General features: G+C 44.4%; 1 protein-coding gene across 3 annotated transcripts; it reads left to right on the top strand.

The window, feature by feature from the left end:
* The first annotated feature begins 143 nt into the window (after positions 1-143).
* LOC129858443 (zinc finger protein 711-like) lies at positions 144-24,247 on the top strand. 3 transcript variants are annotated; one of them, XM_055927671.1, is made up of 10 exons: positions 144-275; positions 1,784-1,863; positions 2,116-2,213; positions 2,455-3,909; positions 6,719-6,868; positions 8,959-9,135; positions 9,465-9,602; positions 13,955-14,095; positions 20,246-20,412; positions 21,361-24,247. In XM_055927671.1, the coding sequence occupies exons 3-10, from the start codon at positions 2,135-2,137 to the stop codon at positions 22,504-22,506; spliced, it is 3,453 nt and encodes a 1,150-aa protein (XP_055783646.1). In that variant the 5' UTR covers positions 144-275; positions 1,784-1,863; positions 2,116-2,134; the 3' UTR covers positions 22,507-24,247. The 3 variants fall into 3 exon arrangements, with proteins under 3 accessions (XP_055783646.1, XP_055783645.1, XP_055783647.1); XM_055927670.1 differs by lacking the exon at positions 144-275 and adding an exon at positions 346-565; XM_055927672.1 differs by lacking the exons at positions 144-275; positions 13,955-14,095 and adding an exon at positions 346-565.
* The last annotated feature ends 2,740 nt before the right edge of the window (positions 24,248-26,987 follow it).

Here is a 26,987-nt window from a genome sequence, read left to right as displayed (position 1 = left end):
CTGCTATATATTTTTTTTTTATTGTGAATAAAACTCAGAACCTATGAATAATCCCACTGTTATATCCTGTTTAACAAGGCAATGTGTATTTTCCAACATGTGTAGCTGTCATAGTAGGGGACAACTTTATTAGGGAACATGAATGATGAGTGTATGCACTTCAATGCACTGCTGTCATCTCTATCCAATGTTGAACCCTGTCCGATAATCAAACACATATAAACACACATGTATATTCTTATTTCATCAACTGCTGTAACATTCCTGATCAGTAGGTAAGTAAATTATCTTTGTCAATTTGACAATATCGATGTGTACTCAAAGCTCTCGCTTGCGTGACGCAAATAGACAGGGATCAGCGCTAAACGAGGCCACGCATTGTCTGGCCCTCCCGCCCTCGGTTGCGAGCGAGCAAGGTGATTGGCCCAGGCCTCGGAAAGAGTGCCCGGGGATCCAAATGTACAGGCCGCATTTATCTTAGTGTCGAAAAATAAACCCAAACAATAACAGACACAACCGAGAAAGGAGACATATCGACGATCCATTTGAAGGAGTCCATAATAAGGTAAAACATTTCGAAACGATTGAAATTGCATATCAAATATAAGACTAGGGCCCAGTCGGCCGTTACGGGCCTTCTACAGCCCATCAAAAAACAACATGGTTGATAATGCCGCATGCGCTAGCTAACATGCTAGACTAGCTAGTTAATGTCCTTTCGCAATTACAAATGCATCGATAAATGTTTAGCTACTAGCAATGTTGTGAATGTACACGTCGATTGTATTTATTTTGTGGTGTCGATCGCGTTCATTTAGCACCAATCGTTGATGTATGGAGGTTTTATGGAGTTTCAAAACACGCTATCAAACTAGCTAACCAAAATGGCGGAATCAAGGCTAACTAGCTACGGTTGTTGTGGGCGCAACGTTTTATATATAAATATACCATAAATAACAGCCACCAAGCACTATACACTGTTCAACGACTTGTTACTGTTATATACATCCCTTTCTTTGCAGTATAACACAACGTTGCGTTTGTGGAATTTCCCCCCAGATGTCGACATCTGCCGCAAAACGTCTGCACAACTCGGAACAAGCTTGCTTAGTTCGTTATTAGCTAGCTGGCTAGCCCGATACAGATAGCTCTCTACCCCACCGCCACCCAATGCATGTGGATGTTTGCAAGTGTTAACACGAACATTTGGCAATCAGGTGGAATTAGTAACACTAACTATTCGGTTCTGTTCATTTTTATTATTATTTTTAAATAGCGAGGGCTCACTAGCATGCCCTACAGTTGCATAATCCAGGCAGCCATGAAATTGAGCAATGAATGGTGGGCGTGTGTGGGACAGCTTAAACCATTGCATTTGAGAAGCAGGAAAAACAACCGTTATTATATCCGTTCTAGGTCTCTTTCGACCGTCGCATAATAGAAATATGACAGAATATCTCATTATTCAGTCATATTCCATATGAGCTTGGACTGACTCAAATGGCATCAACAAGTGTTAACTAATCAACAGTTTCCACAGTAGCACCAATTAAGTATGTGGTCATATTTTTCCAGACATTAATTTTGTCAAGACAGACACAGCAATGCCTGTAGCTAGAATACATCAGTTTCAGTATCCATATCATAAAATAGCATACACAGAGGATATTTACTGGATATGTGATGTCATCAGTTTTTCCCACACTTCCTCTTGTGTTCCCTGGATGAAAGATCAATGTTTTCAGTGGCATCTATCTCACAGTTTGTTGTCCATTCTTTGCAGGGTGCTCTCTCCCAATGGAAGGAAGAAACACCAGCAACACACTGTTCTTATTTTAGAGTGCATTGGCATCAAATGTGAAGGTAATACACACTGACAGTAATTCATTTCCAGGGCCTGTCTCTCAGAGTAGGAGTGCTGCTCTAGGATCTGTCCATATAATATTATTCATTATGATCTAAAAGCCAAACTGATCCTAGTTCAGCACTCCTACTCTGAGATACTTTGTGGATACCGGCCCTAATCATCTGACATTCCTGAATTCACATAGTGTGTAATGAGTATTGAACCTCTTGAAAGGATGTGTAGGCCTAACATGAATCATTTTATTTAAGCTTTTTTAAGATCAAAGAGATGGACCATGGCGGAGGGATCCTGGAGCTACACACACAGGAGTTAAAGATGCCTCACACCATGATCATGCAAGACTTTGGTAGGTCAATATAGCCTTGTGATAATGTATACTTTGGGTTCATTAGCCTTCACTTGATAGCCCAATGCCTCATGCAAAGTTAGATGCTGAACACACTACATCAATGTCTTGTGTAGCTGTACCTTTTTTTTGGTGCTTTTCCACTAAGAGGACAGCCTGGAAATGCCTCAGGCCAAACCAGGGCTGCAGTGGAAAAACATTCCTGTAATAATCTTCCCCCTCTTACTGTTTCCCTGTGCAGTGACAGGAATGAGGGGTCTGGCCCACATCGACGGGGATCACATTTTGGTGTCTGTGCCTGATGGCATGCTCCTGTCTGACGTCATGACGGACGAAGGCATCCTGCTGGAGCACGGCCTGGAGGTGCAGGGCCTGGAGACGGAGGTGGAGGTGGAAGGCCTGGAAACGGAAGTTGAAGGCTTTGGAGCGGAGGTGGTGGAGATAGAGACACAGATGGTCGAGGGCCTCGAGGCGGAGGTGGTTGAAGGCCTGGAGGTCGAGGGCCTGGAGGCGGAGGTGGAAGTCGAGGGCCTGGAGGCGGAGGTGGAAGTCGAGGGCCTGGAGGCGGAGGTGGAAGTCGAGGGCCTGGAGGCGGAGGTGGAAGTCGAGGGCCTGGAGGCGGAGGTGGAAGTCGAGGGCCTGGAGGCGGAGGTGGAAGTCGAGGGCCTGGAGGCGGAGGTGGAAGTCGAGGGCCTGGAGGCGGAGGTGGAAGTCGAGGGCCTGGAGGCGGAGGTGGAAGTCGAGGGCCTGGAGGCGGAGGTGGAAGTCGAGGGCCTGGAGGCGGAGGTGGAAGTCGAGGGCCTGGAGGCGGAGGTGGAAGTCGAGGGCCTGGAGGCGGAGGTGGAAGTCGAGGGCCTGGAGGCGGAGGTGGAAGTCGAGGGCCTGGAGGCGGAGGTGGAAGTCGAGGGCCTGGAGGCGGAGGTGGAAGTCGAGGGCCTTGAAGCGGAGGTGGAAGTCGAGGGCCTTGAAGCGGAGGTGGAAGTCGAGGGCCTTGAAGCGGAGGTGGAAGTCGAGGGCCTTGAAGCGGAGGTGGAAGTCGAGGGCCTTGAAGCGGGGGTGGAAGTCGAGGGCCTTGAAGCGGGGGTGGAAGTCGAGGGCCTTGAAGCGGGGGTGGAAGTCGAGGGCCTTGAAGCGGGGGTGGAAGTCGAGGGCCTTGAAGCGGGGGTGGAAGTCGAGGGCCTTGAAGCGGGGGTGGAAGTCGAGGGCCTTGAAGCGGGGGTGGAAGTCGAGGGCCTTGAAGCGGGGGTGGAAGTCGAGGGCCTTGAAGCGGGGGTGGAAGTCGAGGGCCTTGAAGCGGGGGTGGAAGTCGAGGGCCTTGAAGCGGGGGTGGAAGTCGAGGGCCTTGAGGAAGAGGTAGAGGTCCTAGAGGAATATCTAGAGACTGAGGTGATTGAAGGCCCTGACATCGGACACGAACACTTGCTGGGTTCCGAAGTGGCCATCGAGGAGGCTATAGACTCTCACCATCACCATGTTCTAACCTCAGACCTCATCCAGGGCTCAGTCCACCATCACCACCACCACATGCCAGACCAGCTTTTTGTGGAGCACCAGGAGGAGGAGAACGGGTTGGAGGGTTTGGACCAGGAGGTGTCGGTGGGGGAGGAGGAGACAGTGATCCAGGCCCACGAGGAGCTGCCGGTGGACGTGGAGGCTGTCTCTCTTCAGACTGATGAGGACTACCTCATGATCTCCTGTGAGTCAACTAGCCCTAGAAACAGACTAATGAGGCTTGATTTCATTGAATGATTTGCTATGATCAGTGATATTAGGGCTGTCCCTCTTTCGACCAATGGATTGGTTAATTTTTAAACATGTATTTTTCTATATAGACACACCTTATGTGTTTTAATAAAATCATCTATGTGCATTGAGCTTGTCTGATGCTTAAAGTTTACCGTTTGATGCCTTAAGAGGGTGCCAGAGATCTAGATAACCAGAAGGAAAAAAACCTGGCCCAACTATCCTCCCTCTCCTGCTGGCTTTCTGCCATTACTCTCCTGAAGTTTCCGGTAATAGACTACACGAGGAGTCGGCCAACTTTCTCATGTGGAATGCCAATTTATCTTACCATTTCTACCGATCTACGTGACAGTTATGGTTTTCATATTCACATTTTCGTGAAAGTTTAATTGAATTAATAATAACGTCTTCATATCTCAATCATTGTCATGTGGTTAATAAAAATTATATCCAAATCTAAATGAACATGATACAAACCTTAAACGTTACTTCCATTGCCAACTATGTAAAAACAAATACAAATATTACAGCCTGCAGGTAGAAAATATCCTGATTTAAAATATATTCCCCCCCCCCCCCTCATATAAATCACATTGGCTACACATGGCCTGTCTGCAACAAACTTGAAACATTGTATCAACTATTAACTTGTGTCCAGCCTGAAGCTAGCACTATCGAACTTGCAACATTGTATAACATTATTCTGGGCCCTCAGTTTCCGCCAGTGAGCTCAGGACAGACACAAGGGATAAGAACCCGTGCTTGACTTGGGCGGGAGCTCGCCGGAGCTGAAAACAGGTACCTCAAATGTTCTACCTCTTGAGCTCCTGTTCCTCTTATAGAAAATTAGCTAAAAAGTATTGTTGAGCTCCTGCACCTAAATATAAACAGTAGCAGCACCCAAAATGAGTTCCCGGAACCTATTACAGTTCAAGTCGAGCACTGATAAGAAGCATATTTTATGAGGTTTTCACTGGATCAGAGAATCACATTTTTCCCTATCACACTGAGTGGTTATCAAAGGGAGAGACCTGGAAATATTGTTCAAATACATTGAGGAACTATTGTTATTCTCAATGGATGGAAAAACAGAATTTGTTTGCTTGCTGTTTGAGGTGAAGAAAACATTACATTGAGACGCTCCACAGGTGGTGTGTTAAGCCAATCAGAAATACTATCAGATCCCCAAATGGGCACATTTATGTCTACATTTGCACGCATGACAGGTAGCCTATGGGCCTACTTCCATGTGTGTGCGTCCTTACTCAACATTCTACAGTAGTGCTCCAAACAAAAGACAATGACTAATTTGACAGAACTCGTAAATGAAATGAAATTAACCAAACATTGTTTCTCATAAGTGTACCAGGCATAGGCTGTGAACTCTGCAATCAACATGTCCACTCTGACACTGACAACAGGAAGACTGGAATAATATTGAATGGATTTTTTTTTTAAATGGCCGTAACCAAATTAACCAACATTGTAGATTAGGAATGAAGGGTAAATGTAAAGGGGAGTTGATAGACACTAAAAATCAAACGCAACCAATTCACACAATGAAGTTATGAGACAATGAATGTGCACAAATTGGCGGTAGAGAGACGAATGCCGAAGTCGGCATTTACCGTGATTTGGCCTCAGCAGATGTCAGGGCGTTCATACATTCACTTTGCTGAGCAGTGCAGAGCTGTTGTCAAGGAAGTGAGTTTGTATTTATACAAGGTGTACCGCTTCCCCCTACCGTCAACCAATCATGCCAATGCGGAGCTATTCAGAGCCCTTCTTGTTACAAAATTTAGGGGGCTCATTGACTGTGGTACAGAGCTCGATTTGGCCTTTGGAGGCTACGCAATTGCTTCACACCTTCCGTATGGAGCCTCCGACTACATTTTAGAATCAAGCATAAATTGTCCTTTAGTCTGGAGTCTAGGATGAGTTGGACCGCAGAGTGAAGAAAAAGCATCCAACAAAGTGTTCAGCATATGTGGGAACTCCTTCAAGACTGTTGGAAAAGCATTCCAGGTGACTACCTCATGAAGCTGGTTGAGAGAATGCCAAGAGTGTGCAAAGCTGTCATCAAGGCAAAGGGTGGCTACTTTGAAGAATCTCATATATAAAATATTTTGATTTGTTTAACACTTTTTTGGTTACTATGTGATTCCATATGTGTTATTTCATAGTTTTGATGTCTTCACTATTATTCTACAATGTAAAAAATAAAGAAAAATTTAATGAATGAGTAGGCGTGTCCAAACTTATGTCTGGTACTGTATGTGTGTGTGTGTGTGTGTGTATATATATATATATATATATATATATATATATAATGTGTGTTTGTGTGTGTGTGTGTATATATATATATATATAATGTGTGTGTGTGTGTTACTGCTCGACCTAAAACCATCTCGGTCGACCAACAGCCTAACGACCAAGCGACCAGTTGCCTAATTGGGGACAGCCCTAATTTGAATCAATGTTTACAACTGCTGCAAATTAACAAGCTAGAATATATCTGAAGGATTGTTTGTAGACAGTTTCTGAAGTCTGTTTTGAGAGCATATTTCATGAACTCTTCTGATCATTTTTGATTTCCAAGTCCTTGGTATTGTCCTACCCTGCTGCTGGGTAAAAGCTTACTGTCGTGTTATGTGTCCATCCAGTGGATGGCGTTGTTGAGAAGCTGTACAGAGGAGACACTCCTCTGGAGATCACTACTGTAATCTTAGTGTGTGTGTGTGTGTGTGTGTCCGTCCATCCAGTGGACGACGTTGGTGAGAAGCTGGACAGAGGAGACACTCCTCTAGAGATCACTACTGAGGTGATGCATGGTGAAGAATCCAACAAGGAGGGGTCCGAGGTCATCAAGGTCTACATCTTCAAAGCAGAGGCTGATGACGATGTGGAGATAGGTGAGTGATACTTCTATCTCGTTCAAAACAACTGTGAACACTCCGACTTCAGTGCGTTCAAGACCACTGGGAACGCAGAAAAAATTTAGCTCCGACTGGGGAATAATCGGTTTGAACGGTCATCCAACTCGGAAACTCTGGCATCTTTCTAGAGCTCCAACTTTCTGATCTGAAGATCACCGACGTCATAATTTGACCTCGGTTATTTCAGAGTTCCCACTTGTCTTGAAAGCGCCATTCTTTCATCAACGAGGCCAACATTTCAAGAGCCACGTGTCAATTGAAACGTGAAGCATCATTTTCATATGCTGAATGGCATCAAACTATTATCTTCTAACGTGAAGTATCAGCTACATGCATGGAAATGATAGTTTAGATGGTAAGTGTTCCCTGGAGGAGCAGAGAGAACATAAGTGCTAGCTATGTTTCCTTCCAATTGGCGACAGATTTTTATGCAAATATTCAAAAATCTGCATAAGAAAATATGTGCATTTTCCCACCAGTGCTAGTTCCAAAACATTTACTTTTTGTATATAAAATCAGTGCGTGTTGACGTAGTGCACACAAAATGTACTTTTTCATGTACTGAATAAAAATGTAAAGTTCAATGTGTTTGCATCATTTTCAACTCAACTGATAGTTTTGTCACAAACTGTTGCGTTTTAAATAGCAAATGTGTCTACCCTGGTCTGGGTGCAACAGCTCTCAGATACAGTGAGGGTAGGCTAGTCTACATAATGAGATTATTATGGAGAAGAGCCAGATGTAGTTTATTTGTCAAACAGCAGTCAAGCGTCATCATCTCACCAGAATAAGACCCTCGATATTTTATTGAAAAGAGCATCAATGTCACTGTGCATTTTCAGCACCCTGTGAAGTTCATCACAACTTATTTCATCTGTCGCCTAATAAACTGCATGGTTTCCCAGTTGTATTGGGAGGTCCACACAACAACACATAGCATGACTCCCAACTCTACTTCCATATAGTTATTATATATCTATATTTGCGCATGAAGGCGTTTTCTCGCATAATTCATTTTACCGTCATACAACGATCCCACCATGTCGAATAATTAACTAATTGTCTGTCAGCATCTATAAAATTGTACCAAAACTTCCCGTTTCCATCACAGCTGTTGCATTTAAAAAAAAAATATATATGTGGGATAACTTTATTTATTTAAAACAGTTATATAGTGCTATTTCTATTGTTTTTATTATATTTCACTAGTCCTGCATGTTGGAGCTCCAAGCCTAACATTTTCAATGTACCCTGCAATCACACCTGCAACCCTGCACATGTGACCATTAAACACTGTGAAACTCTACTAGCATTAAACTCTCTGTTGAACACTCTGAAACTCTACTAGCATTAAACTGTCTGTTGAACACTCTGAAACTTTACTAGCATTAAAAACTGTCTATTGAACACTCTGAAACTCTACTAGCATTAAACTCTCTGTTGAACACTCTGAAACTCTACTAGCATTAAACTGTCTGTTGAACACTCTGAAACTCTACTAGCATTAAACTGTCTGTTGAACACTCTGAAACTCTACTAGCATTAAACTGTCTGTTGAACACTCTGAAACTCGACTAGCATTAAACTCTCTGTTGAACACTCTGAAACTCTACTAGCATTAAACTGTCTGTTGAACACTCTGAAACTCTACTAGCATTAAACTCTCTGTTGAACACTCTGAAACTCTACTAGCATTAAACTCTCTGTTGAACACTCTGAAACTCTACTAGCATTAAACTCTCTGTTGAACACTCTGAAACTCTACTAGCATTAAACTCTCTGTTGAACACTCTGAAACTCTACTAGCATTAAACTCTCTGTTGAACACTCTGAAACTACTAGCATTAAACTCTCTGTTGAACACTCTGAAACTCTACTAGCATTAAACTCTCTGTTGAACACTCTGAAACTCTACTAGCATTAAACTCTCTGTTGAACACTCTGAAACTCTACTAGCATTAAACTGTCTGTTGAACACTCTGAAACTCTACTAGCATTAAACTGTCTGTTGAACACTCTGAAACTCGACTAGCATTAAAAACTGTGGTTACTGTCTTTGTCTGTAGGTGGGACCGAGGTGGTGTCTGAGAGTGACTTCCATAACGGCCACCATGCTGTGTTGGAGTCTGGGGGAGGAGGCAGACATGGCCGGGGGGAGTCTGGGGGAGGGGGCAGACATGGCCGGGGGGAGAGGATGGTCTACATGGCTGTGAAGGACCACGCCCAGTCAGAGGAAGATATCGGTGAGTAAACACTCTTCTTAAAAAAAATAACTCCCCGTCTGTGAAGGCTTGTTAGTGGAACCCTTCATTTCATCTGTCCAATCATGTGATCAAACACGCCTGGGTAGGTTCATTATTCTTCATTTTTTTCCCTCTCCAACAAACAGCTTTCACAGGTGCCGTTCAGAAGGATTTGAAGAGGGCTTTGTGCAAATCAACAGTGTTTGTGCATGTTCTGTACATGTGTCTGTGTCGCTCTGTTTTCCAGACCTGGCCGACGTGGCTGAGCAGATGTAGGTGGTTGAGGAGGAGGGTAAGGGTTGTTACTGAATCTGTCTGTGTGTTTACAGATGTGTCAGACATGGCAGAGCAGGTGTACATGGAGGTGATTGTAGGAGAGGAGGAGACCTCTGCAGTCCAGGAGAACCAGCTAGATGACTCTCCAAACAGCAAGACGTTAGCCCCTGTCTCCTGGGCTGCTGCCTACGGTAAGGAATAAGGATTTGTGTGATCAACTGGTTTTATATTCATTAATAACAGTATTCCTTCATCTGGATATAACACACACACACAACTATGGACTCTATTTTAACAAACCTAACGCAATGGTAAGTCCAAGCGCTGGCGGTAGCCCTGGAGGTAGCGCTATAGGTTCGCGGGGAGGGTCAGAAGTATTTTAGCTCTTTTCACAACTAAAAATGTACGTCACAGTGCTGGCGGTTGTATGAAAGGGCTGGGGTTTGATGAATAAACAAATTGTGGCTTTTGTCGGGGCTTGGCCCCTCACTTGCCAATCGTAACATGCTCCATGGCTAAATATGTGGTTGTGTATTTACTATCTTTTATGTATTGCCTTGGAATCAACTCCAATTCCAATGTTAGTTTGTTTTATAGTTTGTTAAACAGCTTACAGAAACAAATAACAAAATATAGACCTATCCCGTCTTTGCTTAATATGTTGGCTCAAACCTGTTTGCAGTCCACATTGTTCTAGGTAATTGCATGGCTTTAATGTGGAAAGATATACATACAATCAGCACTGAAATATTGGCTAGGCCTACATAAATTGCATTAGGACTGAGCATGGACATGCCATGTCAACAAGCATGATTAAATTCATTATTATTTTAGGCTTAAAAAGAGAGTGAATAATTGTAATACAATTCGAAAGAAAACAACTTGTTTTTAAATAAGCTAAATGTCTAAACACACTTACAGGGACCATAATTGCTTCCTGTGGGAATATAATTTTTAAACAACGCAGGCTCTGGTTTTACGCACATCCAGACTGTTCACAGCAGTCTGAGAGAATGTCCCCTCACCCGTTATACTGCTTCCAAATATGTTTTATATACATTTTGGAACCATCTTATAGATCGCAGTCACACTTTTCCAGAAGTGCATTGTATGAGTGCCACGGACGTCCTCACCATTAAACCAGGACACTGAATCATTCTAATACGTTTGGTTTTAATAAAATTAAACAAAAACGGGGCCTCCCGGGTGGCGCAGTGGTCTAGAGCACTGCTTCGCAGTGCTAACTGCGCCACCAGAGTCTCTGGGTTCGCCCCCAGGCTCTGTCGCAGCCGGCCGCGACCGGGAGGTCCGTGGGGCGACGCACAATTGGGCTAGCGTCGTCCGGGTAAGGGAGGGTTTGGCCGGTAGGGATTTCCTTGTCTCATCGCGCTCCAGCGACTCCTGTGGCGGGCTGGGCTCAGTGCGTGCTAACCAAGGGGGCCAGGTGCACGGTGTTTCCTCCGACACATTGGTGCGGCTGGCTTCCGGGTTGGAGGCGCGCTGTGTTAAAGAAGCAGTGCGGCTTGGTTGGGTTGTGCTTCGGAGGACGCATGACTTTCGACCTTCGTCTCTCCCGAGCCCGTACGGGAGTTGAAGCGATGAGACAAGATAGTAATTACTAGCGATTGGATACCACAAAAATTGGGGAGAAAAGGGGATAAAATTTAAAAAATAAAAATAAACAAAAACAAGCAATCTGTTTTTCAACAACAATAAATCCATGTAAAATGTAATGATATCATAAAATCTGTTGAACCAGCCAAATTGCTGTTGAACCAGCCTTCGTTATAGTAGGCTGAGGGTAAGAGTAGCCTACAGAGGACTTGGGTTTAAAAAACAAAAAAATGAAACGGGAAAACAATTTGTACAGGAAAATAACTTCTAAATACGAGGTTGGCCGGTATTCACAGAGGTTCTCATCTCTCGTTTCACGATGGACGTCGAAACCCGTTGCCCTGAGTCTTACTATACTTGTGTTGACTTTTTGGGGACCAACAGTTGACCAACAGCTGAATTTAGTTGGTTTACTATTCTTGTGAGGACTTCTGGTACTCACAAGTATAGTAAAAGGTGTACACGGGGGCACACACAGACCTTTCAGGACTAGTGCTTGTTTTAGTATTTGCTAAACCTTATTTCTCCTCCCCTGCTATTTATATGTACACTGAACAAAAATATAAACGCAACATGTAAAGTGTTGGTCTCATGTTTCATGAGCTGAAAATAAAGATCCCTGAAATTTCTCTCTAATTTTGTGCACACATTGTTTACATCCTTGTTAGTGAGCATGTCTCCTTTGCCAAGATAATCCATCCACCTGACAGGTGTGGCATATTAAGAAGCTGATTAAACAGCATGCGCATTACACAGGTGCATCTTGTGCTGGGGACAATAAAATGCCACACTAGAATGTACAGTTTTGTCACACAACACAATTCCACAGATGTCTCAAGTTTTGAGGAAGAGTGTAATTAACATGCTGACTGCAGTGATGTCCACCGGAGTTTTTGCCAGAGAATTGAATGTAAATTGCTCTACCATACCTCCAATGTTGTTTTAGAGAATTTGACAGTACGTCTAACTGACCTCAAAATCGCAGACCACGTGTAACCACGCCAGCCAGGACCTCCACATCCGGCTTCTTCACCTGTGGATGGTCTGAAACGAGCCACCCAGACAAGCCGATGAAACTGGGTTTGCACAACCAAAGAATGTCTGCACAAACTGTCAGAAACAGTATCCGGGAGGTCTACGTTCTCTGCCTCCATCACCTCATGTTTCAGCATGATAACGCCCGGCCCCATGTCGCAAGGATCTGTACACACCACCATAAGGCAGGTGGTGGTCACACCGGGTACTGACTGGTTTTGTGATCCAAGGCCCTACCTTTTTGTTTTAAGGTATCTGTGACCAATAGATTAGATGCATATCTGTATTCCCAGTCATATGAGATCCATAGATTAGGGCCTCATTAATTAACAGATTTCCTTATTTGAACTGTAACTCAGTAAAATCTTAGAAATTGTTGCGTTTTTGTTTTTGTTCCGTGTAAATAAGTCTTCCTCCTCCTCTGCTGTGTAATTGAATTTAAAGGGCTTTATTGGCATGGGGAACATGTGTTTACATTGCCAAAGCAAGTGAAATAGAAAATAAACTAAAGTGAAATAAACAATAAAATGAACAGCAAACATTACACTCTCAGAGGAATAGACCCATTTTAGATGTCATTATGGCTATATACAGTGTTGTAACGATGTGCAAATTGTTAAAGTACAAAGGGGAAAATACATCGAAATATGGGTTGCCTTTGTGATGGCACACGGTGTTATTTCACCCAGTAGATATGGGAGTTGAGCAAATTGGGTTTGTTTTCAAATTATTTATGGGTCTGTTATCTGAGGGAAAATGTGTCTCTAATATGGTCATACATTTGGCAGGAGGTTAGGAAGTGCAGCTCAGTTTCCACCTTTTGTGGGCAGTGTGCACATAGCCTGTCTTAAGTTGAGAACCCTGTCTGCCTACTGTGGCCTCTCAATAGCAAGGCTATGGTCACTGAGTCTGTACATGGTCGAGGCTTTTCTTAATTTGGGGTCAATCACAGTAGTCAGGTATTCTGCCACTGTGTACTCTCTGTTTAGGGCCAAATAGCATTCTAGTTTGCTCAGGTTTTTTTATTAATTACTTGACACATTGGAAAGAATTATCCTTTTGTTTTCTCATGATTTGGTCGGGTCCAATTGTGTTGCTGGTCTCCAGGTTCATCTCTCTGTAGGTGAATGCTTTGTTATGGAAGGTTTGGGAGTCCCCTTCCTTTTAGGTGGTTGTAGAATTTAACGTCTCTTTTGTGGATTTTGATAATGAGCAGGTATGGTCCTAGTTCTGCTCTGCATGCATTATTTGGTGTTTTACGTTGTACACAAAGGATATGTTTGCAAAATTCTGCAAGCAGAGTTTCAATTTGGTGTTTCTCGTTTTGTGAATTCTTGAATGGTGAGCGGACCACAGACCTCACAACCAGAAAGGGCAATGGCTTCTATAACTGATTTAAGTATTTTTTAGCTAGATGGTATGTTGAATTTTATGTTCCTTTTGATGGCGTAGAAGGCCCTTCTTGTCTCTCAGATCATTCACAGCTTTGTGGAAGTTACCTGTGGCGCTGATGTTTAGGCCGAGGTATGTATCGTTTTTTTGTGTGGTCTAGGTCAACGGTGTCAAAATGGAATTTGTATTTGTGGGCCTGGCAACTGGACTTTTTTTGGAACATCATTATTTTTGTCTTGCTGAGATTTACTGTCAGGGCCCAGGTCCGACAGAATCTGTGCAGAAGATCTAGGTGCTGCTGTTTGCCCTCCTTGGTTGGGGACAGAAGCACCAGATCATCAGCAAACGGTAGACATTTGGCTTCAGATTCTAGTAGGGTGAGGCCAGGTGTTGCAGACTATTCTAGTGCCCTCGCCAATTTGTTGATATACATGTTGAAGAGGGTGGGGCTTAATGTGTTTTATATGTAGATAAGTCTGTTTCTCCTGCTGTTTAAATGTAGATAACAACAGTGTGGACACAGTGAAGAATGGAGGGACCAGGCCATACCTTCAGATCAGAGACGGTCAGGGCATCAACAGAGCCCTCAAACAGAAGATCAAGAAGAAGAAGAGGAATGGCGACACACGGCAGTGCCAGACCGGTACAGACATTACATTATCACGGCAGTGCCAGACATTACATTATTACGGCAGTGCTAGACCCGTACAGACAGACGTTACATTATCACGGCAGTGCCAGACCGGTACAGACATTACATTATCACGGCAGTGCTAGACCCGTACAGACAGACATTACATTATCACGGCAGTTCCAGACCGGTACAGACATTACATTATTACGGCAGTGCCAGACCGGTACAGACATTACATTATCACGGCAGTGCCAGACCGGTACAGACATTACATTATCACGGCAGTGCCAGACATTACATTATCACGGCAGTGCTAGACCCGTACAGACAGACATTACATTATCACGGCAGTGCCAGACCGGTACAGACATTACATTATCACGGCAGTGCTAGACCCGTACAGACAGACATTACATTATCACGGCAGTTCCAGACCGGTACAGACATTACATTATTACGGCAGTGCCAGACATTACATTATTACGGCGGTGCTAGACCCGTACAGACAGACATTACATTATCACGGCAGTGCCAGACCGGTACAGACATTACATTATTACGGCAGTGCCAGACCGCTACAGACAGACATTACATTATCCCTTCGTCTGACATGAGCTCAAAGAACATACAACTAGTTATGTCTCCTTAATATATAAAATGATCAGAGGGTTGAAAACATGGCGGAGATTCCCTGTGGCTTCCTTTTTGTTTCTTGAAATTCTGCTCTTAGACCTTGTGTGAGTTTTGATCTGCTCCTCAGTAATATACACTACATGGTAAAAAGTATGTGGACACCTGCTAGACAAACATCTCATTCTAAAATCATCGGCATTAATATGGTGTTGGTCCACCCCTTTGGTGCTATAACAGCCTCCACTCTTCTGGGAAGGTTTTTCACTAGATGTTGGAACATTGCTGCGGGGACTTGCTTCCATTCAGCCACAAGAGCATTGGTGAGGTCGGGCACTGATGCTGGGCGATTAGGCCTGGCTTACAGTCGGCATTCCAATTTATCCCAAAGGTGTTCAATGGGGTTGAGGTCAGGGCTCTGTGCAGGCCAGACAAGTTTTTCCACACTGATCTCGACAGACCATTTCTGTATGGACCTCGCTTTGTGCACGGCAATGGTAGCGTTCTCGGGTAGGTAGCGTTCTCCTGGCATCCGCCACATTTTTTTGTTGGACTGCCAGATGGAGCGTGATTCATCACGCCAGAGACCGTGTTTCCACTGCTCCAGAGTCCAATGGCGGCGAGCTTTACACCGCTCCGACGCTTGGCATTGCGCATGGTGATCTTAGGTTTGTGTACGGCTGCTCGGCCATGGAAACCCATTTCATGAAGCTCCCAACGAACAGTTCTTGTGCTGACGTTGCTTCCAGAGGCATTTTTATTATTATTGTTATTTATTTCACTTTATTTAACCAGGTAGGCCAGTTGAGAACAAGTTCTCATTTATACCTGCGACCTGGCCAAGATAAAGTAAAGCAGTGGGACAAAAACAACAACACAGAGTTGCACATGGGATAAACAAACGTACAGTCAATAACACAATAGACTTTTTTCAATGTACAGTGTGTGCAAATGTAGTAAGATTAGGGAGGTAAAGCAATAAATAGGGAATAGAGGCGAAATAGTTACAATTTAGCATTAACACTGGAGTGATAGATGTGCAGATGATGAATTGCAAGTAGAGATACTGGGGTGCAAAAGAGCAACAACAAAAAAATTGTAACAATATGGGGATGAGGTAGATTGGTGTGCTATTTACAGATGGGCTGTGTACAGGTACATCGGTAAGCTGCTCTGACAGCTGATGCTTAAAGATAGAGAGTGAGATGTAAGTCTCTAGCTTCAGTTTATTTATTTATTTATTTATTTTTTGCAATTCGTTCCAGTCATTAGCAGCAGAGAACTATAAGGAGGTGGCCAAAAGAGATGTTGGCTTTGGGGGTGACCATTGCAATATACCTGCTCGAGCTCGTGCTACGTGTTGGTGTTGCTATGGTGACCAGTGAGCTGAGATAAGGTGGGGCTTTACCTAGGAAAGACTTATAGATGACCTAGAGCCAGTGGGCTTGGCGACGAATATGTAGCGAGGGCCAGCTAACGACAGTATACAGGTCGCAGTGGTGGGTAGTATATGGGGCTTTGGTGACAAAACAGATGGCACTGTGATAGACTGCATCCAATTTGTTGAGTAGTGTTGGAGGCTATTTTGAAAATGACATCGCCTAAGTCAAGGATCTGTAGGATAGTCATTTTTACGAGGGTATGTTTGGCAGCATGAGTGAAGGAGGCTTTGTTGCGAAATAGGAAGCCGATTCTAGATTTAATTTTGGATTGGAGATGCTTAATGTGAGTCTGGAAGGAGAGTTTACAGTCTAACCAGACACCTAGGTATTTGTAGTTGTCCACATATTCTAAGTCAGAGCTGTCCAGAGTAGTGATGCTAGTCGGGCGGGCAGGTGCGGGCAGCGATCGGTTGAAGAGCATGCATTTAGTTTTACTTGCATTTAAAAGCAGTTGGAGGTCACGGAAGGAGAGTTGTATGGCATTGAAGCTTGTTTGGAGGTTAGTTAACACAGTGTCCAAAGAAGGGCCAGATGTATACAGAATTGTGTCGTCTGAGTAGAGGTGGATCAAAGAATCACCCGCAGCAAAAGCGAAATCGTTGATATATACAGAGAAAAGAGTCGGCCAGAGAATTTAACCCGGTGGCACCCCCATAGACTGCCAGAGGTCCGGACAACGATTTGACACACTGAACTCTGAGAAGTAGTTGGTGAACCAGGCATGGCAGTCATTTGAGAAACCAAGGCTATTGAGTCTGCCGATAAGAATGTGATGATTGACAGAGTCGAAGCCTTGGCCAGGTCGAAGAAGACGGCTGCACAGTACTGTCTTTAATCGATGGTGGTTATGATATCGTTTAGGACCTTGAGCGTGGCTGAGGTGCACCCATGACCAGCAGGGAAACCGAAATGGTCGGTGATCTGTTTGTTAACTTGGCTTTCGAAGATTTTAGAAAGGCAGGGCAGGATGGATAATGGTCTGTAACAGTTTGGGTCAAGAGTGTCTCCCCCTTTGAAGAGAGGGATGACCGCGGCAGCTTTCCAATCTTTTGGGATCTCAGATGATATGAGAGGTTGAACAGGCTACTAATTGGAGTTGCAACAATTTCGGCGGATCATTTTTAGAAGGAGAGGGTCCAGAGGGGGGGGGGGCACTTTCTGTGTGGGGTGCAGAGCAGTTGGTGGAAAGCATGGCCAGCCGTAGAAAAATGCTTATTGAAATGATCGATTATCGTGGATTTATTGATGGTGACAGTGTTTCCTAGCCTCAGTGCAGTGGGCAGCTGGGAGGAGGTGCTCTTATTCTCCATGGACTTTACAATGTCCGAAAACCTTTTGGAATTAGTGCTACAGGATGCAAATTTCTGTTTGAAAAGGCTAGCCTTAGCTTTCCTAACTGACTCTGTTTATTGGTTCCTGACTTCCCTGAAAAGTTGCATATCGTGGATGCTATTCGATGCTAATGCAGTACACCACAGGATGTTTTTGTGCTGGTCAAGGGCAGTCAAGTCTGGGGAGAACCAAGGGCTATATCTGTTCTTAGATCTACATTCTGTACTTTTAAAGAGCAACCAGGCATCCTCTACTGACGGGATGAGGTCAATATCCTTCCATGATACATGGGTCAGGTCGATTAGAAATGCCTGCTTGCTGAAGTGTTTTAGGGATTGTTTGACAGTGATGCGGGGTGGTCAATTGACTGCGAACCCATTACGGATGCAGGCAATGAGGCAGTGATCGCTAAGATCCTGGTTAAAGACAACAGAGGTATATTTAGAGGGCAAGTTGGTCAGGATGATATCTATGAGGGTGCCCATGGTTACGGATTTTGTGTTGTACCTGATAGGTTCCTTGATCATTTGTGTGAGATAGAGGGCATCTAGCTTAGATTGTAGGAAGTCCGGGGTGTTAAGCATATCCCAGTGTAGGTCACCTAACAGTCCGAACTCTGAAGATAGATGGGGGGCAATCAATTCACATATGGTGTCCATGGCACAGCTGGGGGCTGAGGGGCGTCTATAAAAGAGGGGACGGTGAGACTTATTTCTGGAAAGGTGGGTTTTTAAAAGTAGAAGCTCGAATTGTTTGGTACAGACCTGGATAGTAAGACAGAACTCTGCAGGCTTTCTCTGCAGTAGATTGCATCTCCGCCCCCTTTGGCAGCTCTATCTTGTTGGAAAATGCTGTCGTGGGGGATGGAAATGTCAGAATTTTTAGTGGCCTTCCTAAGCCAGGATTCAGACACGGCTAGAACATCAGGGTTTGCGGAGTGTGCTAAAGCAGTGAATAAAACAAACTTGGGGAGGAGGCTTTTGATGTATGAATGCATGAAACATGCATGGAACAAAGGCTTTTACGGTTACAGAAGTCAACAAATGAGAGCGCCTTGGGAATAGCTGTGGAGCTGGGGACTACAGGGCCTGGGTTAACCTCTACATCAGCAGAGGAGGAGTAGGATAAGGGTACGGCTAAAGGCTATAAGAACTGGTTGTCTAGTGTGTTGGGGACAGATAATAAAAGGAGCAGATTCCTGGCTGTGGTAGAATAGATTCAGGGCATGATGTACAGACAAGGGTATGGTAGGATGTGAGTACAGTGGAGGTAAACCTAGGCATTGAGTGACAATGAGAGCGGTTGCGTCTCTGGAGGTGCCAGTTGAGGTCTCCGTATGTATGGAGAGTGCGACAAATTAACTATCTTAGGCATTTAGGGCGGGGCTGGTGCTCTACAGTGAAATAATACAATAATAACTAACCTAAACAGAAGTAGACCAGGCATATTGACTTTGGGGAGAGGCATGTGTAGCCGAGTGATCATAGGGTCCAATGAGCAGCAATAGGGGAGTCATGGAGACGTTCGGTAGCCGCTACTACGCTAGGCGAGCTGGAGGCACAGCGATTCAGAAGGCTAGCAGGCTATAGCCAGCAGATGGGTCTTCGGCGACGTCGCAATGAAGAAGCCTGTTGAAACCACCTCGGGCGATTATGTCGGCAGACCAGTCGTGACGGATCGGCGGGGCTCCGTGTCAGCAATAAAGGGTCCAGGCCAATTGGCGAAAGAGGTATTGTAGCCCAAGAATTAGCTGGTAGACCTCTACGGCTAGCCGGGAGATGGGCCTAGCTCAAGGCTAACTGGTGCTTGCTTCGGGACAGAGGCATTAGCCAGGAGTAGCCACTCGGATTGCAGCTAGCTAGCTGTGATGATCCGGTGTAATGGTCCTGAGCTTGCGGTAGGAATCCGAAGATGGGGTAGAGAAAAAGCAGTCCGATATGCTCTGGGTTGATATTGTGCTGTGCAGACTGTCCGGTATTGACCGAGCTGAGGCTGGCTGGTGTCCGAGTTAACAGTGAAGACTGCTAGCAGTGGCTAACTGACTACTAGCTAGTTAGCTGGCTAGCTTCTGAAGGGGGTTCCGGTTCTAAAGTATAAAAATAGCATATCCATACCACATTGGGTGAGGCGGGTTATAGGAGAGTATATTCTGTCCGTAGATGGAAAGTGAGATTCGAATATATGAAAAAAAAATAGGAACACAACTATATACACGGGACAAGACAAAACACGCGTCCGACTGCTACGCCATCTTGGAACATACATTTTGGAACTCTGTAGCAAGTGTTGCAACCGAGGACAGACAAAGTTTTTGCGTTTCAGCACTCGGCAGTCCCATTCTGTGAGCTTGTGTGGCCTACCACTTCGCGACTGAGACATTTTTCTTCCTAAATGTTTCAATTTCACAATAACCACACTTCCAGTTGACCGGGGCAGCTCTAGCAGGGCGAAATTACTTGTCGGAAAGGTGGCATCCTACGATGGTGCCAGGTTGAAAGTCACTAAGCTCTTCAATAAGGTTGTTCTACTGCCAATGTTTGTCTGTGGAGATTGCTTGGCTGTGTGCTCGAATTTATACACCTGTCAGCAATGGGTGTAGCTGAAATAGACGAATCCACTAATTTGAAGGGGTGTCCACATACAGTTGGCCATGTTGTATATCTTTGCTCTGTCTCGTCAGCTGTGGTCATATGTTCTTAATTGGCTCACCTGGATAATTAAAGGCTAAATACATCTCCCCTCTCTCTCATCTCAGCTGTGATCATCGGTCCAGATGGCATGCCCCTGACCGTCTACCCCTGTCACATCTGTGGTAAGAAGTTCAGGTCACAAGGCTTCCTCAAGTGTCACATGAAGAACCATCCTGACCACCACGTTAAGAAGTACCAGTGTACCGACTGTGACTTCACCACCAACAAGAAGGTCTCTGTCGTCTCTCATATCTCTGATGTTCCCGTCATTGGACTTTTTCTGTTATTACTCTCCTCTTTTCTTCTCCCCTTCATTCTCTCTATTCTTTTATGTTATTTAAGCAATAATGCCTGAGAACCCGGGAATGATCAGACGAGGGATGTTCTGAGGCCCAAGACGAAGCCAAGGGCCAGGATACTGCCTTGGAGGGAGTTGTCCCTCGATAATTCCCGGGTTCGAGGGCATTATAACTTTTTTGTAAAATGGTTGCAAACATATATTTATTCATTAAAATATGATGGACATTTTAGAATTAAAAACATTATTTTAACGAGTACATTTTGTTTTTGCATTCTGAAGTTTATACTCAAGTGTACTGGTCATTAGTTATTTTCTCATGTTTTGACCCTGTCGTTAATGCTAATCATTCTATTCATTCGATGTTGCTATGCCACTTGCTATGCTAAACAAATCATTGGCATGTAGCTAGCTAGCAGAGAGTCAATGAAGATGAGACAAGCACTTCAGTAAATAATGATTCAATAAATGTCCAATAGAATTCATGGATTTCTGAGTGTTTGGTTTCCATGGTGAATTATTAGTTTCAGGTTCATTCTTGGGCTAGCTAGCCTATTGGCAGGGGAGAGATCCCCCCCCCCCTCCCCCCCCCAACTGTTGCAAACCAAATAGTAGCATGGAAAAGATCGTGTGTTTTTTTTTTCCCCCAGAGGAAAATTAAGTTGATGAATTTCCTGCCTGGTCTGCTGGACAGTGGAATTATGAGATTAATACGTCATGGTATTTTGCTTGAGTTGTTGTCTCAACTCCTGCATATCAGCCAATCAGGATCCAGACAACCCGTTTTATAATATTACGTTGTAACTCCTCCCTGATAAGTGTGTTGCTCTTGTGACATGTCTGTAAAATGCACTATAAATATATTCTGTTTTATTTTTGAAGGTCAACTTCCACAACCACCTGGAGTCCCACAAGCTACTGGTCCATCACAGAGACAGAACCTCTTCCCCAGACTACCCAGAATACAACAGGACCACCCCAGAGTACCCAGAATACAACAGGACCACCCCAGAGTACCCAGAATACAACAGGGCCACCCCAGAGTACCCAGAATACAACAGGACCACCCCAGAGTACACCGAGTACACCCGGCGTTACCACGAAGACAGCCAGCTAGGGTCTAACAAGCTGATCCTGAGGGACAAGGAGTCCAAACTGCACCACTGTAAGTACTGTGACTATGAGACTGCAGAGCAGGGGCTCCTTAACCGCCACCTATTGGCCGTTCACAGTAGGAACTTCGCCCACGTGTGCGTGGAGTGCGCTAAAGGCTTCCGTCACCCGTCAGAGCTCAAGAAGCACATGCGGACCCACACGGGCGAGAAGCCGTACTGCTGCCCGCACTGTGACTTTCGCTGTGCAGACCAGTCCAACCTAAAGACTCACATCAAGAGCAAACACGGTGCCGACCTGCCTTTTAAGTGTGGCCACTGCCCCCAGGCCTACGCAGACGAGGGGGAGCTGCAGCGCCACACAGAGATGGTGCAGGGACACAAGACCCACCAGTGTCCCCACTGTGAACACAAGAGCACCAACTCCTCTGATCTAAAACGACACATTATATCTGTTCACACCAAAGACTTCCCTCACCAGTGTGACGTGTGTGAAAAGGGCTTCCACCGGCCCTCTGAGCTGAAGAAACACTCCGAGACGCACAAGGGCAACAAGGTGCACCAGTGCAGACACTGTAACTTCACGACCTCTGACCCTTTCACCCTCAGCAGACACATCCTGTCCGTTCACACCAAGGACCTCCCCTTTAAGTGTAAACGCTGCCGGCGAGGGTTCCGCCAGTCCGCGGAGCTGAAGAAACACATGAAGACCCACAGCGGGAGGAAAGTGTACCAGTGTCAGTACTGCGAGTACAACAGCCCGGACGCTTCAGGATTCAAACGCCACGTGATCTCGATCCACACCAAGGAATACCCCCACTGCTGTGACTACTGTTGTAAAGGCTTCAGAAGGCCCTCGGAGAAGAGCCAGCACATAGCCAGACATCACAAAGATATGCTGATGGAACGTTGTTAATACAATGTTGACACAACGTTACCCGGACAGACAGACTGACACACTCACTCCTTAGTCTATGTAGACCTTTTTCACACCACGAAGGGGGAACACATTTAGGCAGTTGATAAGGATGGAATGGTACATTTAGACTGCTAGCGATGATAACATTCTGACTGCTTCTCTTTTTCTACTGGTTGTATAGAGTAGGAATAGGTCTCACCAGACCCCCCCATTCCCTCTCCCCCAGGTGTAATCAAACTAAGCATGTGGTGGAAGTTGGTGAAGTTTAAAACCAGTGTATATGTTGTCAGTGGGGCTCCTGTCAATCTTTCTGTATTTATTTATCTGCAGAGAGGATTCACCATATGATGACATTTTATTTTCAGGGTCTCATATGTCTGTGTATACCTGTTGAATTTCTGGGAGAAAGAAATGGACAGAAGGACGGCGTCCTCTAATATAGGATGTGGTTATGTGAGATCGTCATTCAGGCCTGTTCTTCTCTATCTCACCAGACTGTATCTGGATCAAACTAGTGGATCAAACTAGTGCATCAAACTAGTGCATACTGGAGAGCTGCAAGGCTCTGCTACCGACTAGTATCTTCAAACCTGGGTTCAAATCATTTTAGAACTATTTCTTATACCTTTAGCATTTCCTTTATCCTGCCTAGAGTGGACTTTTGCGAATGAGTTGGTTCCGTTGTGCCAGGCAAGCCCAGCGACGGTATGTATTTGAAATGATTACAAATAGTTTTTGAACCCAGGTCTAAGTATCCTCCCAATAACCTGGTTTATACCCTAATACCATTTGTTTTAAAGGCAATCTCAATCACAATCATGTCATTATGAGCCTGTGGGCCCTGTTTGGGTGGTCCACCTGTGAGGTCAGAGTGGAACAATGTTTACACAAGCACCTTAACCTACGAGCTACGAAACCAACTCATTTTTTAAAAACAAAATAGAACTTTGTTTTGTTTCTTAACAGTGCCAATTTATTATTAATTAAACTTGTTTAATGTTTTGGTGTTTGGTGGACAGATGGTTCTGTTCTGTATGTTTGGTAAAAACTTTGGCAGTTGTCACCACCGTTTTTTGACCTTGTGAATGCCACTGTAAGTTGTGTATATGATGTGTATGTGTCTTCACATAGAACACAGACGTGGTCACACACAAGCCAACCATCCGATGGTCATGTCTTATGTTCTGTTTCTCCTCATGCACTGAGCTCTGCTAAAACAGACATCTGAAAAGTAAAGTGATTTTAAGTCTCAAACATATGCCGTGTAAAGAGATTGTGTGTTTGAGTCAGTAGAAAGCACTTTAACTATTGTTTTGTTCATTTGACATGTACGGTGTATAATATATATTCCCTGAATGAGACAATATGAGTGTTGGAAAAGGGTTGTGGGTATTTCAGGGCCTGGAGTGGGACGGTAGCGGCCAGTATTCATCTAAATGTATTATCAATAGAAAGCTGTCTAATGAACTCTTCTGTTTTGATATCTGATAGGTAATTGGTTGGTCTTTCTGTTGAGATTTCTGCTCACTGGTGTCCAGCAACCCCACAGTCACTTAAGTACAATGGTGGAGAGATTGTCGTTGGAGTATAAAAGTGTGCACATAGTAGGCTGGCCATGAAATGAATTGTGTAAAAAAAAAAAAAATGTATGCATTTTCTAGATTTTTTTTTGTTAAATTTGTCTGATTGTTCAGAAACTACTGGTGAGGAGCAACCAAAATAAACAATTATCTTTTTAGTTTTTGCTGTTTTTTGGGGGGGGGGGGGGGGAATTTAGAGCCTCAAAGTCTAGTGAGTAGTGCACGACGAGGGAATAGAATGTCTCCTCTTGCTCAATCATCACCACAAGATGGCGGTCTAACTCCATGGAAAATTCAAACGTTATTTCAAGCTTTACCGATAAGGTCTTACTCAGTTGAATAGTATGACAACTCACATAAATGATCATATAAAATACCTAGTAATTAACTTAGGTCAAGGGTGGGTTACCATATTGAAAATGGGGAAGGAGTACTTATCCAATAAATGTCCCAAGTGGCACCCTATTCCCCATATAGTGCACTACTTTTTACTAGAGCTCTAAGGGCCTTGTTAAAAAGTAGTGCACTACATGGGGAATATGGTTCCATTTGGGACAGACTATATGTGACGCCACTATGCTGCTCCATCTAAGAGACAGAACTTATGGAACTGTGATGAAGTGATGTCTGCACTTGTGTGCTCCTCTCCTTCCATGAATTAGGCTGGTCTACTTGATGTAGCCCAGAGCATCCCTTCTAATATTAATTAGGCTGGCCTACTTGATGTAGTCCAGAGCATCCCTTCTAATATTAATTAGGCTGGCCTACTTGATGTAGCCCAGAGCATCCCTTCTAATATTAATTAGGATGGCCTACTTGATGTAGTCTAGAGCATCCCTTCCACAGAATATTAAATTAGGCTGGCCTACTTGATGTAGTCCAGAGCATCCCTTCTAATATTAATTAGGCTGGCCTACTTGATGTAGTCCAGAGCATCCCTTCCACAGAATATTAATTAGGCTGGCCAACTTGATGTAGTCCAGAGCATCCCTTCTAATATTAATTAGGCTGGCCTACTTGATGTAGCCCAGAGCATCCCTTCGAATATTAATTAGGCTGGCCTACTTGATGTAGTCCAGAGCATCCCTTCGAATATTAATTAGGCTGGCCTACTTGAAGCCCAGGCTGCATCTTCTCAACTACAGGACTAACGCCCCCCCAGCGTCCACCCTCTCCGTCTGGGTTAAAGTCTACCAGTGGACATACAGTCAGTGTGAGCATCCCAAAAGGCACCGTGTTCCCTATACAACCCATAGGGCTCTGGTCAACACGTAAGTGCTATATACATATAGCACTTATATATATACTATATCCCTATGTAGGGAATATGGTGCCTTTTGGAATACAAGCCAGGGTGAGTGCTCCGTCTCAGGGTTCATTTAAACAATCTTGCCTGGAGAATCAATCCTGATGTATGTTAGAAGGGATGCTCTGGGCTACATCAAGTAGGCCAGCCTAATTAATATTAGAAGGGATGCTCTGGACTACATCAAGTAGGCCAGCCTAATTTAATATTCTGTGGAAGGGATGCTCTAGACTACATCAAGTAGGCCATCCTAATTAATATTAGAAGGGATGCTCTGGGCTACATCAAGTAGGCCAGCCTAATTAATATTAGAAGGGATGCTCTGGACTACATCAAGTTGGCCAGCCTAATTTAATATTCTGTGGAAGGGATGCTCTGGCTGTTCTGTTCTTTTTAGGGGTTGTGGTATCATCCCCATTGAAATTGATGTGGTACATGACCCTCAATACTGATAAAGATATAGAATATAGTTTATTTTAGAAATATATATTTTAAACTTTTTACCTATTTTTTGTCATATCCAATTGGTAGTTACAGTCTTGTCCCATCGCTGTAACTCCCATATGGTCTCAGGAGAGGCGAAGGTGGAGAGCCATGCGTCCTCTGAAACACGACCCTGCCAAGCCGCACTGCTTCTTGACACACTGCTCGCTCTGCTCACTTAACCCGGAAGCCAGGAGGAAACACCCTACAGCTGGACACCGAAGTCAGCGCGCCCGCCACAAGGAGTAGCTAGAGCGCGATGGGACAAGGACATCAGAGAAATGTTAATAATGGTTTAGAGACAGTAGTAACAGTAATATGTTAATAATCTCTCTCTCTGTAGATGTCGGTGATGGACCATGCCTCTCACAGGAGGGACACGGAATAGGACAGGTGGGTTCACATTGTTGCTATGGGCACCGGGGAGAGGAAGAGGAATGCAACGTCATATTCCCGTGGTTGATGCACTGAATATATCACACACACCACTTACTAAATGCTGCTGTCTGCAAGGTAAAGCTGCTGAGAACAGTGAGATCAATAAGAAGAGGCCTTTATGTCTTCCTACTTTCTGCCTTTAATGATCCCTCTCAATTCAATTTGCTTTATTGGCATGACGTAACAATGTACATATTGCCAAAGCTTACTTTGGAGATTTACAATATTAACATATTAATAATAATCAATTTGTCAATGGGACAACAGTAACAACAATAACAAAGGGTCAAAATAACCATACATTGAACAATAAGCATAAAGGTCATGTGCAGGTTGGTTGGTCTGTCAGACACTGTCCGTCATCTTTAGACAGGCAGCAATGTAGTGCGCGGTAACCCACACCTCTCTGCGTCCTCCCCCTCTGCGTCCTCCGACGGAACTCTTTGAAACCTTGAATAAGGGATTCAAATTTGGGGAAATGACACTGATTGTTTTATATTTTTCACATTTTGTCAGGAAATGCAGCTCCGTCTCAGGTTCTGCTGTGGTGCAGTGGTTGCACAGCCTTTCCTCTACAGGGAGCCATGTTTTCCTGTGTTTACCCTTCTCAGTGGCAAGGCTGTGCTCACTGAGCCTGCACTTTGTCAAGGTCTTTCTAAGGTTATGATCAG

This window comes from Salvelinus fontinalis, chromosome 6, assembly GCF_029448725.1.
Source record: "Salvelinus fontinalis isolate EN_2023a chromosome 6, ASM2944872v1, whole genome shotgun sequence".
Taxonomy (NCBI): Eukaryota; Metazoa; Chordata; class Actinopteri; order Salmoniformes; family Salmonidae; genus Salvelinus; species Salvelinus fontinalis.
This window is presented reverse-complemented; position numbering and strand designations above follow the sequence as displayed.

Coding starts and splice junctions, on each gene's coding strand:
- LOC129858443 (XM_055927671.1), top strand. CDS start 2,135: ATGGACCATGGCGGAGGGATCCTGGAGCTACACACACAGGAGTTAAAG. Junction 6,869..8,958: donor TGATGACGATGTGGAGATAG/GTGAGTGATACT, acceptor CTTTGTCTGTAG/GTGGGACCGAGGTGGTGTCT. Junction 20,413..21,360: donor ACTTCACCACCAACAAGAAG/GTCTCTGTCGTC, acceptor TTATTTTTGAAG/GTCAACTTCCACAACCACCT.